General features: G+C 31.6%; 1 protein-coding gene across 2 annotated transcripts in view; it reads left to right on the top strand.

Annotated features, from left to right (window-relative positions):
* Positions 1 to 18898, top strand: part of LOC114328160 (translocating chain-associated membrane protein 1) — a 45756-nt gene extending 26858 nt beyond the window's left edge. Inside the window, exons 6-7 of one of the 2 annotated variants that reach the window (XM_028276942.2) lie at positions 12173 to 12282; positions 18622 to 18898. In XM_028276942.2, coding sequence (XP_028132743.1) covers positions 12173 to 12282; positions 18622 to 18701 — 190 coding nt within the window. In that variant the 3' untranslated portion in view covers positions 18702 to 18898. Of the gene's footprint in view, positions 1 to 12172; positions 12331 to 18621 lie in introns of both variants that reach the window. The other variant, XM_028276944.2, reaches the window with a different exon arrangement.
* The last annotated feature ends 2097 nt before the right edge of the window (positions 18899 to 20995 follow it).

Below are 20995 nucleotides of genomic sequence, written 5' to 3'. Positions count from 1 at the left end.
AGCCTAAGAAACACTTAAGAGTTTGGAATAGAGAAAATCTGTTTTAGAAACATAGCCAAAAACACGTAGAGTGATAAGCCAAAAATAATGGAATAGTGAGTTAAAGTGCTAAAAGCATGGATACTCATTTACTCATAAAGAAGAGCCATAAAGAAAATTAGGGAGTTTGCAAAAGAACAGCAGAACCTAATTAGGGTTTACTGTAAAGAGGCCGAAATCATTAGACCGAACTCATTAGACCGAAAAGCACTTTACTAAAACCTCACTAGACCGAACAGTACAGGAGACCGAAATAGGTACATAATACAGGGTGCTCAAACACGATTGTAATCTGAGCAAGGGTAACATCAACCTCCCTTCACCCTTTATCCAGACTTAGGACTGGCAGCACAAAGTACTGGCGAGTTTAGAGGTTGTTTTTTTTGCTTTGTTTTTTGTTTATTTTTTTCTTTTTACTTGTCACAGTAAAAGATATAAGACAAATGTAATAGGGAACTTGCACATTTTTTTTTATTACATAATAATGTTCAGTTTTGTTTAAAAATGAGATTTCCAAACTTTCACGCTTCAAAAACTCGTAATAACTTAGAAATACATATTTAAAGTCTTCTGCGGTATAAAATAGTTTAAATGACCCGTGACGTCACATAGTTTTACTTTAGTTATTACTATGGTTATATTTCGCTGTTTCTAGGTACGCTAACGTGTACGCAAATAAAAAAGTTAGGTACACGCGAATTAAACTTCATCAAGCCAGTGACGTCATTATTTAGCGTGCGCAGTGACTGTATATAATATTTTGGTACATGCTATTTTGATATGTTTAGTGTTTGTTTGATAGAAAAATATTTGTTAAGGGAAGGGATGCAGAACTATTCAGATATTTCAAACTTAATTGTAATAAATCAATGTATATATTAAAGTATATATTTAGGTTAGCAAAATAAATATATGTATTTAGTTGACATGACACATACAAAATATTGTTAAAATAATTTTTATACGTCAGTTAATTATTATAATCAACTATTCTAAATGGAAAATAAGCCACAATTTAACTAAAAAAAAAATGATTTTATTAACGTTTCGACGTCCAAATCGGATGTCATTGTCAAAATACAAAAATTAGTCAGATTAAATAAATTATTAGAAAACATTTTTTACTAAGCAACAACATTTTTGTTTAATTTAATAATATTTTGTATTTTGACAACGACGTCCGATTTAGACGTCGAAACGTTAATAAAATCTTTTTTTAGTTAAATTGTGGCTTAGTTCCCATTTAGAATAGTTGATTACAAAAATGCCACAAGGAAATATCTATAGAACAAGTTAAATATTATTGTGAAAGCTTTAGGTCTTCCTTTTATTTTAATTTTGGACGGTAATACTATTTCATTTATAACTAAAAAAATATATATTAATTTATAGTCTCTTAACTTTTTCATATTGTTTTAAAATGTTGTTAAACTCATTAAAACAACTAAATAATTGTCCACACTGCATAGTTAATTTAAAAACAAACACTAAACAAATAAAAAATAAGAAATCTCTTTACTAATCAATATTAAAATTAAAGTGTAAACACAACGCATTAAACAAATTCCAACACTCTGACACTCTAACTTTTTTATTTGCGTACACGTTAGCGTGTACCTAGACACAGCATTATATTTAGGTATATTCTTCTTCTCCTTCTTTAGTTTATTGGCCTGCACCTACTTGGGTATTTGGCCAGCTCGTCGTCGGGGAATAAAGGAAAAATATGTATATTCTAATGACATTTATCGTATGTCGTTGTAATAATATATACCAGTTTGTTGAGATTGGAGTTTGATACAGTGTTTAAAGGAAAAGAAAGAAGGTTTACTATTGAAAATAAAACCATTTTGTAAAAGTACAAATTTTCTATGAATAGTTCAAACGATCAAATTCACTTTTAACGTCACATAACTGTATTTTTTACTGACGTTTATAATGTCTAATTTAAAATTATATATACAATTGGTGTAGAATGTAAACATACAACGGCGTGACGTCACGAGGCGTTTTGGAGTGGCTGGTATAAGTTGAATTTTTAGTCGTCTTTAGGGGCCAAACGAAAGACAAACAAAACTTTTTTATCTTTGATACAGGTTCTAAATTATGTTCTGTTGTGATTTATAACATTTTTTTCGAATTTAAAATTTTATGCAAGTTCATTATTACAACTAAATGATATTTAAATGGTTATTAGAAACAGTTAAAATGGTGTCAACGTCACTCTACCCTTAATTTATTTTTACCTTCACTAATTTGTTTAACGTATGAAAATTATTTCATATCAGACTGTACAGGGTTATTCACTATATTTTGACCCCCCTGTAAACTGCTTTATTTGCAGAATTAGAAAAAAATTTAAAATACAAAAGTTATTCGATTTTTAAATTATGATTTTTTGACATATATATCATACTAGTGACGTCACCCATCTGGGCGTGATGACGTAAACGACTATTTTTTTAAATGAGAATAGAGGTCATGTGCTAGCTCATTTCAAAGGATATTAAATTCTCTATTCAGTAATATAAACATTAAGATAATTATTTATACAGGGTGTCCAAAAAAATTTTTTTAAATTAAATTAATTGACACAAAATGAAGAATGTATGTAATTTATTTAATTCAAAATATCTTCTACTGCTGTTAGAAAACAGAAATAAAAGATTATTGCACAAATAAACATTGCTTTTTGCTTAAATTCAATGTTCAAACTGCCATGAGGCAGATGGGTGGCAGCTTGAACATTGAATTTAAGTGAAAAGTAATGTTTATTTGTTAAATAAATTTTTTTTCTGTTTTCTGAGACAGCAGTAGAATATATTTTGAATTAAATAAATTACATACATTCTTCTTTTTGTGTCAATTAATTTAATTAAAACAAATTTTTTTTGGACACCCTGTATAAATAATCATGTTAATGTTTATATTACTGAATAGGGAATTGAATAACTTTTCAAGTAAGCCAGCACACGACCCCTATTCTCATTTAAACAAATAGTCGATTACGTCATCACGCCCAGATGGATGACGTCAGTAGTACGATATATATGTCAAAAAATCATAATTTAAAAATGAAATCACTTTTGTATTTTACATTTTTTCTAATTCTGTAAATAAAGCAGTTTACAGGGGGGTCAAATATAGTGAATAACACTGTACAGAGTAACAATTTACACAGTCTATATATAAAATATTACAAAAAGATGCAATAAACAAAGAGACAGATATACAAAATCTTAGCATAATTTACTGCAATCTTTTTTAATCTATGTACCATGTCGGTCTAATGCTGTTCGGTCTAGTGAGGTTTCGGTAAAGTGCTTTTCGGTCCAATGAGTTCTTACTATCCTTACAATGAGTCCAACTAATCTTAAAGTATAGGACTGTCAAAGGGGCTTCCTTCCTCTAACCCATGACCAATCTATTTATTGGATTGGTCAATTCAATACATACAATACTTTTTTTCTCAGAAAACCATCATACGGCAGCGAATTGGCTTTTTACTTACTTTACTTGATGTTTCCAGTTAAAAAATTCAGTCTTGTTTATCCAGACAAGAGCGGTCTGAATGGTCGTGTCAGTTGCGTTCAGGAGATTGTGTCCAGTGCAAGGGTTCTTCAACATTTGAAGAACTAAGAAGATGTGTTGAATCTTGTACCGCCCCACATTCACACAGGTTGTCTGAGTGAGTCAGCAGACAACAGTCCCCATTTCCATGATAGTTTTACACTTAAACTCTCTGATTCGCTTGAAATGATTGAGAGTCCTCCACACATGCTAAGGAAGACGGCTACCAGACGAAAGTTTCTTTTGAGAAACCAGATGGCGAGGAACAGCTTTTTTCCATTTGGCAAGACAAGTTGTTTCTTGTGTATGTGGTGATCTGGGCAGAAAAGTTTTCCTCGATTTGAGTCTTTTCTAGTTACTTCTCTTAGGATATCAGGTGGGTGGACTGATACCTACGATAGGGTAGAGCTTATGTATGGGCGTGAGTCTCAAACATTGACTGATGATTTTTGCTGACTCATTGATAGCTACATCTACGTGTCTAGCATGTGCTCATGCTTCTCATACTGGCCATATTCAGCAACAGAAATACAGAGTGACAAATGTCAACGTTCTAAGGTTGGAAGAATAAGCACCCCATTTTTGGTTTACAAGCTTGTGGAGAGTATTTTTTCTGCCTTTGTTGTTGCCTTTTACTTTCAATAGATTCGATTAGCTTCCCCCAGAAATAGAAGTAGGATCAGGCCAAGATTCAGTAAGATTGGTGCTCCAAATTGGCAACAGTTTGTATATCTACAGATTTTGTAACTTCTGAATAGATGTCAGCACCTACTTTTGAGCTCCTTTTGGCTCGAACTGCCTTGTTTTAACATCTAACTAAAACTTTCCCTCACTGAATCCCTCATATTCACCCGCTTGATCTTTTGCTGTCTTAAATGAGCTTCTTTGCGTTTGACTGACATTTTACTGGTATTGCTGATTATATTTTTAATCTTCAGAAGTGTGGCCTGCAAGGAGATCTAGTTCCACTGTTTCCAAATGACTAAAGGTGCTTTATTTATTTGTTCCTAGTTCATTTTTGTCCCACGGGAAGCTAGGAAATGGATGAATGGATAACTCCTGCATGCGAAGAGAAGACTAATAATTTGTAGCTGTTCCCTGCTATCCGAAGGCTAGCTATCTTTAGCTTGTACTCGGTTTGTGCTCACCTCACAGAATTAGCTACTGTGACCAAGTATGAACAGCTCATCCACCACGAATAGGTCTCATGGCTCTCGGAGCTAAGCCCATTTGTTTGCTTATGTGCACTGATGTCTTAAATGGATATCTGTTGATATGAATATTATCTTACTTAGGGTTTCATTGTTGCTTTGTGCCATATCTTACTTAATTGATGGATTCGACCGTTACTTGATGGAAGTTCATTTTATCTAACAATAAAACACTGAAAACGTTTGTTTTCTATACTTCCACAAAATTTATTACACCTATTTGACTACAGCTGTTTCGGCAGAGTGCCTTTCTCAAGTGATTTAGTTTACTATGTGTTTGCCTTTTTAAAGTCTTTAACTGAAGAGGTTGAGGAGTGGGGAGCTGTTTGTCTCGAGTTGGTCATTCAGAATTATATCTGTATTTTTCAATTTATTAATTTCCATAGATTCTAATAAAGATAGCTTAAGGCTTTTATTTTGAATATGCAGAATTTGAAACTGTTCATTAAAAGAATGATTATGATCTAGAAGGTGAAGTGCGTATGTAGAAGTGTCTGTTTTTCTATTGTTGAAAGCCCTTTTGTGTTCTGCTATCCGTTTGTTAAAGGTTCTGCCAGTTTAATCGATGTAAGTTTTCGGACAGTCACCACAAGTTTGTTTGTAAACACCACTCTGTAGTTGTTTTCTCTTTCGGCTCTTATTGTTCTTAATATATTTGCTTAAGTTGTTGTTAGTTCTGAAAGCTGGTGTTATTCCTTTCTTTTTTATGTATCTGGCTATTTTTGTTGTTATCTTGCCAGTATATGTGATAGAGCAGAAGGTACTGGGTTTTTCTGTGGTGGTGGATAGACTAATTTCAGGGCTTTCTTATGGAGTTTTTGGTTTAAAATTGTGTTAATTGTTTGTTCGTTATAGCCATTGTTTACTGCTATTTGTTTAATGATGTTCAGTTCTATCTCGAAGTTATTTTTTGACATGGGAATTTCTGTCAGTCTATGTATCATGCTATGGTAGGCTGCTAATTTGTGTTGTGTAGGATGGGATGATGAATTGTGTATATTTGTGTCAGTATGGGTAGGTTTATGATATACGGAGAACTGATGTTTGTTATGTAGTCTGGTAATTGTTACATCTAGAAAGTTTATGGACTTATGTATTTTGTTCTGTTTCTATTGAAAACTCAATATTACTATGAAGTGAATTAATGTATGATAGGTGAAAAAACGTGATATAATTCAGGAATTTTTGAAACCTATCAGGTGTTGTAAAGGACGATGCCAGGAATAACTTCTACTAAAATGTAGCCAAAAATATTGTGCACTTTTTTTTTATTGCGATTTTCAGTTGTTAAATATGCAATTTTTAACGATTTTTAATTTTGCAGCTTAGGATATTGATTTTAGAGAAAAACTTTTTAATAGAAAGTTGTAGTATATTAAAAAACCTACAATTTGAGGTATGGTAAGTTTAATTTCGTTAATTGGTTATTGCAAAACAGCCTGCGACAGGTCCAAAATGGCCGTTTTTTACAATTGCATTATTTATTGAACAAATAATTTTTTTTTATTTTTTAAAGCTTTAAAATGAAGATCTTTCAATTCCAAACATAAAAAAATTGTAAAGCCAGATTAACGAATTTGTTGCTTAGATATTATAAATTGTTTATCCCAAGAGGTCAAATGTCGAAAGCTATAACTTTTTGAAAAAAAATCGTAGAGAGTTGGTGAAACATCCAATCTCCTTCTAAAGAGTTATATTTTCATATTCTGATGTAAATAAATGCGTAAAACATTTTTAAACCTCTAATTTTTGGGTTTGAAAATAAGGGGGCAAATTTCGTTATAAACATTTAGAGCTGAAGCGGCCCTGTACATCCTATGAGTTTCTAACTTACAGATTATTGTTGCTAAAGATGAAGCGAAGATTTATAAAAAAATAAAAAATTTCTACGACCAACTGAAGCCGAGATAATTTTTGGGTTTGAAAATAAGGAGGCAAATTTCTTTATAAACATTTAGAGCTGAAGCGGCCCTGTACATCCAATGAGTTTCTAACTTACAGATTATTGTTGCTGAAGACGAAACGAAGATTTATAAAAAAATAAAAATTTTCTACAACCAACTGAAGCCGAGATAATTGTTTTTTTTTTCTTAAATCGTAGTGCCTTTATTTATAACAATTAAGAAATTGTTTTAAAGTCATTGACTAAAAAAAGACTTATATTATCTTAAAATGAAAATTATTATAAAATATAATTACATTTAATTATTAAAAATTATTTTTAAAATCGGTGCTTTTGCAAGCGGTCGAATTTTGCAAATCCGCGCGCTCGGAAAATTTTTACGTAACTTGTATTAAATTTTGACAGAAAACAATTTAATAATATTACCATTATAATATACAGTCTATTTACCACTGTATTTGTTTTTCTTGATAAACTTTTATATGTGAAATTTCATTTCTGAAGAAATAATATTACAAAAATGATACATATATGTATATGAAATATATAACTATATTTTTAATTTTCTCATTGTTATATAAAAACGCTGGACGGAAGGGCCGCCCGAGAACTTTTATCGTACCGATCTATTATCGTTATCGTACTAGATACTGCCATTCTATAAAAATAACAAAGTTACTCGTTATTTTGATATTTTAGAAACACCTTGTATACTTGAAAATATTTTATGGTTCTACGCATCATTAATTCCCGCATTTGAGAAAATGTTCGGGGACACACTATAGATTATTGCATAAATCAATAGAATATTAGTCATACTTTCATTTCAAATTAGTCCATTTTTCTGAGAAATTAATAGTTTACAATATTTGCATTTTACTGCATGGATTGTAATGAAATTTTGGGAGTAGCACAAAGCCCAATCACCTAATTCAAAGTCTATCCTATATACTATGGCGCTTTTATCGTGGGGGCGGTTCTCACCACTTCTCGGGGATAGAACATTTTTATTTGCGAATTGCATGGAGCAAAAGGAAGAATTTTAAGAAAATTTAAAAATGCGCCCTATAATTTGATCTTATTTTTTTCACCCGTCCAACTTTTTGAAAGTAGAAATAACACTATATTAAGAGGTATTGCAAAAGAAAAACAATGCATTTAAATTCTGGTGAATGAGGGGTTAAATGTATGTACTTCTCATTTTTCCTTAAAGTACATTAGTCATATATTTTTTTGCACCATATCTCGCTTAGTTTGAATGTAACCGACATTTAACAGTGCTCGTTTTAAAGGCCTTTTCAAACACTACAAAAGCATGAGCATTTTGAGCATGCACCAAAAACCAAACTCTTTTTACCTACCATATCTCTTTTTGTATTATGTATAGAAAATTTACGAAGGAACGAATCTCTTTGTTATTTATAATTAAAAAAAAATTTATATAGTGTTTTTAGTTTGATGCATAGTTTTTAAGGTATTCACAAAAAACCGTCCTAAAACGTGTCATTTTTAAATGAAAATGGCCAATTTTCAACTGCGCATAACTCAAAAAGTATTGAGTTCTCAAAAAAAAGTATAGATCAGTTTTTGCTTAAAAATAGGTTCTCTAGCCACTTCCATGCTTATTTTGACCAATAAATTTTCCACCCCCTTGAAGGGGTGGGAATTGCCCCAAGATAAAAGCGCCATAGTATATAGGGTAGATTTTGTTTCTTGAGCTATTCCCTACTTACTGTGAAAATATCAAGTACATCGATGTAGTAGGATGGAATTCGGAGCCAAATACCCTCATTGACTGCCCTATAATAATGCTCTGCTATGATCGCGTGAGAGGACACACACAAGATTCTAGCAAAATTTCAATTTTCTGTAACTTTTCGAGTTTTTGAGTTACAGCAACGAGTTTTATGTCATTGGAAAGATAATTTTACATTCTTTCAAAATATGTAAAAATATACAGGGCGTATGTAAAAAATTAAGATTTATTTTTCATTTCCGGTTAAACCGGAAGCCATATTGTGGGTAAAATTTATTGTGCTAATAGATAATAAAGTACTATATATGTCTGCCAAATTTCAAATTTTAGTTTCTATTACAGAGGTAGTTACGGGCACTCGAATATTTTTTTATAAAAAATTCATAACTCCCCTCCTATGAGGAGTTAAGAAACCTGACTAATGTTATTCAATTTACCGATAGGATATCAAAAATATATCAAAAAATAAACAAATTCCTTGGAGTCATTTTTGAGAAAATTTAGTTCAAATTTATGTCAAATTTTGACCCCTTAAATATAGGCAACCCATAACTTTTTCTGAAAAACGATAATATTCTTGTTATAGCCCCATCTTTAGGCTATATAAATGTTTTTTCAAATTAAATTTATCTTAAACAAATTTTTAGATTGGTAGGGAAATGTGTCGGGTGGGCGGTCGGCCATGCTGGCCGCCATTTTGGATTTGGAAATGTCAAATTCCGTATTTCTATTTATCTATCGATGAGCTAACTTTAAGTTAAATTTCATTCGTTTCGGTCAAAATTTGCAAAAATGGGCCCTAAATAACCCCCCTATTTCGGCCCCCCTTTGAGAGGTTTTTTTCAAAAGCTTAGTTTCTCGACAAAATTCTCTTAAACTTACTCATACCGAATTTCATCGAAATCGGTCCAGTAGTTTTTGCTGGGCGGTGGCGACATACGTACGTACATACGTACGTACATACGTACGTACATACTTCCGACATGTTTTTTTTATTTGCTTTTTAGACTCAGGGGGACTCAAAACGTCGAAAAAAAGTGAAATCTGAAAAAAAATTTTTTGCACGATCCTATAACTTTATCTATTATACTCATACTGCGTATGTAGTACGATAAAGTAATATAATAATAATGTTACTTCTTACTATAATATACAATATAAAACTTTTTCTTCTTGTAGTGACTAGTCGTTTTGGATTTCACATATAAAAGTTTATCAAGAAAAACAAATACAGTGGTAAATAGACTGTATATTATAATGGTAATATTATTAAATTGTTTTGTGTCAAAATTTAATACAAGTTACGTAAAAATTTTCCGAGCGCGCGGATTTGAAGAGAGCCGGGCGATTTGCAAAATCCGGCCGCTTGCAAAAGTACCGATTTTAAAAATAATTTTTAATAATTAAATGTAATCATATTTTATAATAATTTTTATTTTAAAATAATATAAGTCTTTCTTTTGTCAATGACTTTAAAATAATTTCTTAATTGTTATAAATAAAGACACTACGATTTAAGAAAAAAACAAAAAAACAATTATCTCGGCTTCAGTTGGTTGTAGAAAATTTTTATTTTTTTATAAATCTTCGTTTCATCTTCAGCAACAATAATCTGTAAGTTAGAAACTCATTGGATGTACAGGGCCGCTTCAGCTCTAAATGTTTATAACGAAATTTGCCCCCTTATTTTCAAACCCAAAAATTATCTCGGCTTCAGTTGGTCGTATAAATTTTTTATTTTTTTTATAAATCTTCGTTTCATCTTTAGCAACAATAATCTGTAAGTTAGAAACTCATAGGATGTACAGGGCCGCTTCAGCTCTAAATGTTTATAACGAAATTTGCCCCCTTATTTTCAAACCCAAAAATTAGAGGTTTAAAAATGTTTTACGCATTTATTTACATCAGAATATGAAAATATAACTCTTTAGAAGGAGATTGGATGTTTCACCAACTCTCTACGATTTTTTTTAAGTTATAGACTTCGACACTTGACCTCTTGAGATAAACAATTACAATTTTTTTTATGTTTGGAATTGAAAGATCTTCATATAATAAAGCTTTAAAAAAATAAAAAAAAATTATTTGTACAATAAATAATGCAATTGTAAAAAACGGCCATTTTCGACCTTTCGCAGGCTGTTTTGCAATAACCAATTAACGAAATTAAACATACCATACCTCAAATTGAAGGTTTTTTAATTTACTACAACTTTCTATTAAAATTTTTTTTTCTAAAATCAATATCCTAAGCTGCAAAATTAAAAATCATTAAAAATTGAAAATTTAACAAATGAAAATCGCAATAAAAAGAAAGCGCACAATATTTTTGGTTACATTTTAGTAGAAGTTCTTTCTGGCATCGTCCTTTACAACACCTGATAGGTTTCAAAAATTCCTGAATTATATCCTGAAATCGACCTATTTTTCACCCACAGCCTGGGGTATACTAGTATATCATCCACGTATCTCCACCAATATAAGAACTGTTTAAATACGGGATATTTAGAAGTTGTTGTTTCAAGCTGGTTCATAAATATATCTGATAGCAATGGGCTTAGAGGATTACCCATAATAAGTCCTGCACTGTTGTTTGTGTATATTTGATTATTGAATTCAAAATAGTCTTGATTTATGCAAATTTCAAGAAGGTGTATAATTTCAGATGCAATGATCGGATTTGTACTATTATGGTCTAAAAGATTTTTAACTAAAACATAAGTTTCTGTAGGAGCAACACTAGGAAAAATATTTTTTACCGCAAATGAAATTAGTCTGGAGTTGTTGGGCAATTGAAAATGTTGTATTTTATCAACTAGTTCTAGTGTATTTTTTACGATGAATTTAGGTGAAAATTTAGTGCATTCTGTAATAATATCTGACAGTTTTTTTTGAAAGCTTATATGACGGAGCTGTATAAAAAGAAACTGCAGGCCTTATTGGGAGGTCAGGTTTGTGTAGTTTAATATGAGTATAATTTAGGAGGTTGTGGGTTCATAATATTAATTTTCAGTGGCTAGTTTAATTTGTTTTCGGTATTTTTCTGTGGGGTCTTTGTTTAGTGTTATACTATTTTGGTTATTTAAAAATTCTATTGTTTTATTATTATAGTCTCTTTTTTGTAGCCGAAACAGCTGTAGTCACATAGTTGTAATAAATTTTGTGGAAGTATAGAAAACAAACGTTTTCAGTGTTTTATTGTTACATATCTTACTTATTAAGCGTATTATTAATTCCAACTGGTATTGACTTGCAAATAAATGGCTCCATAGCCTGTAATCTAGAATAATTTACCTCAAATCCATCGTAAACCATGCTGTTTTTAATTAAAGAGATTATATCTATGGGTACTTGTAATCACTTAAAATGATATGTAGACGTAAAATCTGATGGTTTGTCTAGCTTGACAGTAATTTTATGTTTCTTCCAAATTAGTTTTTGCTTTAGGATTTTTTTTTCATGTTATGCCAGTTGCAACTGAAGTTGAACTTTTTATTTTGTACTTTCTTTTCCTAGTGATTGTTAACAAGTTTCTTAATCCACGCATCCAGACAGATGTTCTTGCCAAAAATCCTTGTACAACTCTTCGTTTTATGCCTTTGTTTATAATCACAGTGTGAAGCAAAATGAAATAATAATGGAGAATTGATAATAAATATTTTCCTAATATATTCATTCTTTTCTTTTTTTTAGGTACTTGACTTTCAATGTCATCAGTCAAGAAATTGCAAGATCTCGTGAAAGTAAAGGAGCGAGCGTAGCTCCGAAAGCCAAACCCCAAAAGAAAGAGAAATCTAAGAAAAGTAAGTCAGATAAGTTAAACTGAACCGATGGTTTGGGTATCAATTAAGGTACTAATTTCCATTTTTCTTTGGTTTTCATTTGATGTTAATATGTTTTGTTTTCGTTTTTACTATTTTTGGTACAATGTTCCAACGGATCTTCGCACAAACGTAATGATTAATTTGTAAACAAGTTAAATCGAAACATTAGGTGAAACGTACGTCGGCATGTACTGTCAACGTAGTTATTAGGAAATGTCTATTATTCCGGTGGATTTATTTTATTAAGTTATTTTATTGAAGTGTTTGATCTTTTTTCACTATTGAGGAGATTGCTAGATTCAATATTAAAGAGCTTGAACATCGTAGCGACTATTACTAATATAAAGATAAATATGAAACGGTAATAAATAAATAAAAAGAACAAGTCAAAAAGTAATCTTGAAAATATACAAATAAGTTCAGTGGCGCACTTAGTGAAAGACAAGTTACATTTTCCTACTATTCTTTATATATTTTTTATATGCCCTGGGAGGGGTTTTCCCCCAAAATCCCCTTGGGTGCGCCACTGATTAAGTTTCCGTTCGACAGGGCCCGGAGCACGCTAAATAGAATTCTATTTTGCTGACGTCACAAAATAGAATTTCATAATGGGAGAATCGACGGTTGCTAGGCAACGTGACGTCACTAAAATAGAATTCTATTTTGCGTGCTCCACACCAGAGCTACAATTTTGAGGTTAAATGAGGGGTCTAGATTCAAAACCGGACATTTCCACTTTATGTCATTCCGAGTAAACTAAAAAAAAAAAACAATTTACAACTTTACTGTTCCCTATCTCAAATTGGAGGAAAAGTCCACTTTTGCATCTGAGCCAATTCTTTCACACTGAATTACTACTAGAAACTGTCCAATTTTGCTCTTTATCAAATTGTTAATATATGGATCTTTAATCACAGATTACAGAGGTGTAACTATTTTTTGTACTATTTTTATATCGTATTTGGGAATATTTTCGAATACTGTATCTATTTGACTGTAGAAGTCTTCCTTTATCTCTGTGTTTTTCTCTTCAGTCGGTGCATGTATGTTTATAAATGTTATTTTTTGGTATTTTCCTCTTATTCTTAGTATGCATATTCTCTCTGATATTGGTTTAAAGTCAACGATTAGATCTTTCAGCTTTTTGTTTACTACAAATCCTGTGCCTAACTTTCTATTTTCGCCTCCGCTATTGAAAAATAAATAGTCATTTATTTCCATTGAGTTTTGGCCTAGTTGTTTCGTTTCTTGTAGTGCTACTATTTCGAATTTATATTTTTTGCATTCATCTACTAGGTGTTTCAGTTTTCCTTCTTCGTATGTTCCTCTTACATTCCATGTTCCTACTAATATATGTTCGTTTATGGGCTTCTTTTCATTAATAATCTGTACATTTTGTCCATTTCGTGTATCTTTACTTTGCCATGTCGTCTCCGTTATTTCAGTCTGTTTTAGTTGTATTGCTAGTTTTTTGGTTGTATATTTTTCTCTTTGATGAGTTGTTGTTGGCTGTTATTCCATGTCCATATTTCACCATTGATGATTAGCTTCTGGTATCCTATTTTCACATTTTTTTCATTATGCCTCTCTAACATATCCTTGCTTCTAATTCTTTCTTCTTTTGACATATCATCATTAATATAGATTCTTTCGTCCTTTTTGGTTTTTAATTTGCTTTTATTTTTCATTACTTCTATTTTGTTTTTCACGCTGTTAAGTTCCACTATGACAGTATTTTCTCCTATTTTCCTTGCTCCATTTACATCTACTGAAACTTGTAGCTCTTTTTCCATAAAATTCTCCATAGCCCCTCGTAAAACTTTCTGATCATTTGTATCAATTTTTATTCCTTGTATTATTACATTTTTCCTCTTTCTTTCTCTTTCCAATTTTTCGATTTTTTCGTTTGCTATACTAATTTCTTTTTCTAATTGACCTATTTGTTTTATAGCTTTTTCATTTGTTTCTCGCAGCTTTTTTATTTCATCTTTTTAGCCGCTTTGTTGATGTTGTTCTGAAGCTATTTTCTTGTGGCATTTTTACAATTTTAACTATTTAGAATGGGAAATAAGCCACAATATTATTAAAAAATGATTTTTATTAACGTTTCGACGCCCAAATCGGGTGCCGTTGTCAAAATACAAAATACTATTAATATAAACAAAAATGTTGTTGCTTAGTAAAAAAATTCTTCTAATAATTTATTTAATTTGACTCATTTATATCGGCAATTCAGATACATATGATACATTTTAAAGTAGAAGACTTTAAAATGATATTGCCAATATTTATGAGTTGCGTTCCTGGGACGACTTTACTGAAAGATAGTTCATTCGATTACATGAAATCAACCCCAACTCAAGAATATCCGTCACAAAAAAATCATAGCATGTGATCTGTCTTTAAAAAGACAACCACATGCAACGGTGACATTAAAATTCTCGCGTTAGAGATCTCATAGTAAATCACGAGGGAAAACCAGGAAAAACCTCGTGATACTATCCGGACATCGTAAGTATTTGGTCTTACATTTAATTTACTCTCAAAATTAATACCAAATTCTGACTTAACTATAATTTTGTTTAAATTATAAATAATATCAATAATACATGGGTATATAAGTAATACTAAAATATAAAATATGTACTAACTCGACTATTGACTTACTAATTGTGGTATTTTCTTTCTATTGACTTCCTCTTTCAGTATGGGTATCCACATCCTACTGCATTCCACCGAGGAATTTGCGACACAATTGGTTTCGTTTAGCATAATTAGAGCCGCTTCTTTGATTCTCTTTTTACTATCTGTTTCTTTCAGGACTATACTTGAATCTCTCCACTGAACTCTATGTTCATTATCCCATGCGTGTTGACAATGTATTTAAAATGTATCATATGTATCTGAATTGCCGATATAAATGAGTCAAATTAAATAAATTATTAGAAGAATTTTTTTACTAAGCAACAACATTTTTGTTTATATTAATAGTATTTTGTATTTTGACAACGGCACCCGATTTGGGCGTCGAAACGTTAATAAAAATCATTTTTTAATAATATTGTGGCTTATTTCCCATTCTAAATAGTTAAAATCGCTTTGTTGATCTTTCAGTTCTTTTATTTCATTCTTTAGTTGTGTGATTTCGTCTCCAGATCTATATTGTTCCTTTTTTATGTCTTTTATATCCATTGTTAATTCTCTCATCATTTCCATCATTTGTTACATTCCACTTATGTTTTCTTCATCTGTTTTTTGTGGTGTTCTAGCTGTTATTTTTGATTTTTTGCTGGGGTGTTCCTCCTCTTCCCTTCTCCTTTTCATTTCATCAGTTAATTCGCTATCTGAACTCATTGTTCTTAATTCCTTATAATTCCCAGTTCAACACAGTTCAAATTCCCACCCACACCCTCGCTGGCCGTAACTAATTTTCCAGCACTTTTATTCATAGGTAAAAATCAAAATCCGGCCCTGGTTATCTGTTTATAATAAAATTAATTATATTATAATAAAGTTTTCTACTTACAGCTGATTCTATCGCAGTTTATGTCAATAAATCTTTATTAACGAAAAACAAAATATTTTTGTTGCACTATAAATTACACTATAAATTAATAACTAATGAATTCTAAAAATTGTATTCGTTATTATCACTACAAAATAAAATATTCAAGTTTAACAAAATAATCTCATAAGGCTCAATGTTAAAACGTCCTTACAAAATCTGACAGCGTGTCACGTGACTGTAAATAGAGGGGAGACGCACAGTGCGAATACCTCATCACATAGACGGTACCGTGGGCCATCCGCCGATCCAAGCAGGTGAAGGTGCCGCTGGAGTCTACAGTGGCTGGTGAGCATACTAACCACCAGGGAGTATCTTGTAAGATCTAGAAGAAGAAGTTGGGCTGTGAGATTTTTGGAACCTAGCCTGTCTCAAACCTCCACTACTGGCCCAGGAGTCCTGGAACCTCTGCAGAAGAAGCTCCTTGAGATTACTCCGACCAATACTGAATGAAGGGCACCCTAACCACAGGTTTGGGTCCAACAGGCAGAGTGGATGAGCCCCGTCTTGCCAGGACTTCAGGCCGTTATTTTCCTCCACATCTGGGTGTCCCACCCATACTAAGCTACCCAAGTAGCACAATAAAAACATTTTAGTTTTATTTAAGGTTTATAAAGGTTTTATTGTGGTAAATAAGATAATGGTTTTAAAGTTACCTTGTAGATATACTGCCAGAACTTTAAAACTGTTAAGCATTTGTCACTAGTTTTAAAGTATCTAATAAGAGTATCAAATAAGACTAATTAATCTTAATAGATAATTTGCCATATTGTAGTTTTAAAATGGTTTATTCTCAGTTCACTTCAAAACTAATCAGTTTTATGAAGAAATTCCGGACTGTTTGGTTTTATTAGATTCTAGTTTGTTACCTTTTAGGTTAATTGCAGTTTTAAAGATTCTGCTAATATGACTAATAAAACCTATTATTAAAACTACTTGATCTCAAGACTATTATGTCAGTAAAACATATGCCTTAAAACTTTTTTTTTAGTTTTCTTTAAGTTGCTTTCTTAAAAGCAATTAGTAGGCTATATTAAAACCAAACGCTCTTAACTGAATCAATTTGGTTATCGTAAAGACTAAACTATGCTTCTTGTTAGAAACAATAAAACTAAACTCATCCCCCCTTCTTTCATGTCCAAAATTTTCGGCCATTTGTTTTAGAGCGAAACAGTGGTATAGTGTGTTGTAAAAAGTGGAAGTACAGTTAGTATGGAAGAAATAAGTCCAAGTACTTAAAATATAAACGGACTGGTCATTTTAAAAGAAAAATACAACACACACAGCACTACGACGCCTCGATTTTAGGTTAGATTCACAATAAAACCGAGTGGTATTATTGACAGCAGCATTAAAACTAAACGGTTTTAATTCCAAGGCAACCTTGATTTTATGTAGGATATTATGTTCTTCAAAAGGTATAAAATAAAACCATTTGATCTTAACAATTCTATGTCGATAGACCAAATAGTTTTATTTAGATTTCGGCCATATTGCTCTCTGGAGATGCTGAAAGCCATGATAGATTACAATATAAGGCATACATAAAAATTATAAATAAGCGACTTAAAGACATTAAAATAAAAATGTGTACCATTTTTATTCGGTTGCAATGCGAAGGCAAATAAATCTTACTTTTTAATTAGAAAATGGTAATGGTACACATTTTTATTTTATTTTCGTATTACTCCGTAGAGTAACCAGGTGCATCTTTCAGTTGGAACTTTGCCGGCTGCAGACGGGGGATGTGAATTGCAAAGTGTAGAATTCCTTCCCTCTCGTCTTCACTGCAGCATCCATATGACTTGCAAATTATAGAAGTCTTGGAGGTGTTACCATGAAAATGTACCAATAAGTTTTCAATTTAAAAATCTTTTAGTGATTTTTAATATTTTTCAATATTATTAATTTACTATTAGGATTGAAAACTTGCTTCGTCCTTAAAGACATTAATTCATTTCATTTCATTAAACAAATTCATTTCATTAAACCTTTTTAAGTTTGCTATAAAACTGCCTGCACTTAAAGTGTCTTTTAACATGGTTTTAAAAGCACCTTCACAGCAGCTTTAAAACCAGTTACTTAAGAAAACAAAGTTTTAAGAAGGTTTTTATTTTTGGTTTTATTGACCTCTTTCAGAGTGGGCCCTTTTATGCTGAAAGCGGTTTTATTGCAACCTTAAGGTTTACTTAAAAACCAAACGGTTTTAATGTTAGATTTATTCTACAGTTTTAAAACATCCTTAAAAGACTTAATAAACCCGTTCGGTGCTACTTGGGTAACCCTGTTGGTCAGAGCAACATCATCCAGTGCTCTCTTGCACTCAAGAACCAGCTTAGAGCTGACCTTGGGCGCTTTCAATGCCCTTAGCGCTTCCTGGCTGTCAGAGCACATAGAGATGGTCCTGCCTCAGCAAGCTCTGTCTATTATCTTTTGAGCACATACCAGGATCGCAAAAGTCTCGGCCGGAAATACTGAACAGTTAGTCGTTCTAACAATAATTATGTTTGAAAATAAAAATTGCAATGAAATGTACAATGACTAAAAGTTTAAATAATATGAAAAACCATTTTTAAACAATAAAGTTGTTAAACGTTAAAATTCTTATTGAATAATGGATCAACGATATTTTTTACATCAATAATGAATAATTTTATGCATGTGCAAAGATCCGTTGGAAGAACTGTATTATATTAAAGAAAAATGTTGAGATGCGTAATCCTTGTTGACATTTATTACTTTTATTGTTTTAGCTAAGAAAAGTGAAGAATCTGATTTACCAGAAGTAGATCAAAACACGAACAAGACTTTGAAGAAGCAGAAAGTAAAATAATTTCTCTCTATTTTGTCCCGTTTTTTTTTGTCATCCGTACCATCGTGACATTTTACGTCACATTTTCACGTTTAAATTGGTTTTTAAAGATTTATTTTCATGTTAATTTAAGTATATATTTTTTTATATTACATTAAATATAAGTTTGTGAAGTCCCTCCAATTATCAAATTTTCAATAAATTGTTATACAAAAATAGTTTTATTTGGCAGTTTAATATTATTTTTTCATATCTTTACCCCCGCTACACACAAAAATAAGTGGTCAGTTTTTTAATGCAACTAAATAAGCAGATGATACAGTAATAATTATGTAAGACAACACTGAAGATCTCCAAATGCCAAAATATCAAAATAAATGAAAATAAAACCATAAAACTGTAGACTGTAACCGTAGTTACAGACTACAAGTTAAAAGTATTCATGTAAATGTGAGAACTATCTTTCTGAATATTGAAAAATTAGATATAGAATCAAGACAATAAGGATAGAGATAAACCACCACAAAACAAAATACATGACGATAGGGAAGAACGACACAACTCAGAAATACCTATAATAGTCTGTTTTTAAGCCAAGAGGAGCAATTCAAATTTCCCGAGCCGTAAAGCTTGTTTGTAATTGGTTCAACCTCAGGCAAGTTTACTCCACTGTTAGCAAATTTTGACAATAAATAATGACATTTATAAAATTTTGACACTATTGGCATTTCATAGGTTAATTAAGTTATATCAGCGATTTTTTGTATTTTCTGCGTTATTCCTTTAATTTTTAGGTTTTTATTCTATTTTTATATAAAAAAAACAGTTGTTTTTAGAACTCTTTAGCGACGTATTATATAATATTTATGGATTATCGTCAAAGGCCGATATGATCAATCAAAAAAGAAGATGAATTTGGTGATATTTCTAGTGACTTTCTTGGGTGTGAATATGTCTTTTCAGTTTACTCCTCTTGGTTTAAAAATAAAGTATAGTAACACAGAACCATAAGTTTGAAACGGTATCCACATTTAGCTATTTGGGAGTAAGAATAGTTGGACACTGAAGAAACACATAAGAAAAATAGAAGCGTTCGAAATGTGGTGTTACAGAAGAATATTGAAAATTCAGTGGGTTCAATGGTTCAAAGGATTACCAATGTTGAAGTGCTACGACGTTTAAATAAGGAGTTAGAAATTATGAACAGTATAAAAACAAGAAAACTGGAATATTTGGGTCACATTACCAGAGGAGAAAAATATGAGTTCTGAGAATTATTATTCAAGGAAGAAGACGCATCCCCTGGCTGAGGAACCTTAGAGAATGGTTTAACAATTACAACTGTTCAGAGCAGCAGCCAACAAAGTGACCAAAGCCATTATGATATCCAACCTCCGATAGGAGATGGAACTTTAAGAAGAAGAGTAAGAATAAGGAAAATCAGAAAAGGGAAAACATAAGAAAGGATTCTGAAAGGCAAAAAACATGCGGAATGAATAGAAATCTGCTGAGAAGCAATACTAAGTAAGAGAACAAAAATGAACCCATATAAGACCTGTTGTTACACATGGGATGGAAACTATGACGATTAACAAAATAGAGGAAGATAGTCTTCTGAAATTTGAAAGAAAAATAATGGGAACAATACTGGGCCACAATATAACAAGACAGGGAGAAAGAAGAATGAAACCATTGCCGAAATTGAAGAGAGAAAATATAGTCAAGATACATAAAATCTCTTCGCTTAGACGAACGACGCCATATAGGACATATATACAGAGACGCCCACACTCAGATATATTGAGAAGTATAACTATGCTCCTTCTCATGCATCTTTCACTGCGTCACAGTTTTTCGATTTATTTCTAACGCATTAAGTTGGAAGTGACAGAAAAAATGTACCTACGTCTGTGATTGAAGTCAAGCTATAACATTTATTCTAGTTGTTGCTAGATGGCGCTATAATCGAACAAAAAATATTTTATGTATTAAGTTGGATTTATAGTTTGACGTAGCGTAGACGTAGACGCAACGGAGACGGAAGAAACGGACTGGAGACGCAAGAAAATAATATAGGTCTGGATCCCGCGTATGAAAAAAAAGTTGATTAAAAGCAAGCTGAAAATTTGTTAATAGCTTAAGGGTGTCTAGTCGGATAAACTTTGATATATTGGAACAGGGGCAGTTTTAATTGTGGAACAGTTTAAAAATTTGGAACGGTCAGACCACGAAAACGGCACATTTATTTTGTCCGACAGAATAGACTTAAACTCTCCGAACAGAGATTAAACTCTCATGCAAAAATCAGACTGCTA

This window comes from Diabrotica virgifera, chromosome 3 (genome assembly GCF_917563875.1).
Source record: "Diabrotica virgifera virgifera chromosome 3, PGI_DIABVI_V3a".
Taxonomy (NCBI): domain Eukaryota; kingdom Metazoa; phylum Arthropoda; class Insecta; order Coleoptera; family Chrysomelidae; genus Diabrotica; species Diabrotica virgifera.
This window is presented reverse-complemented; position numbering and strand designations above follow the sequence as displayed.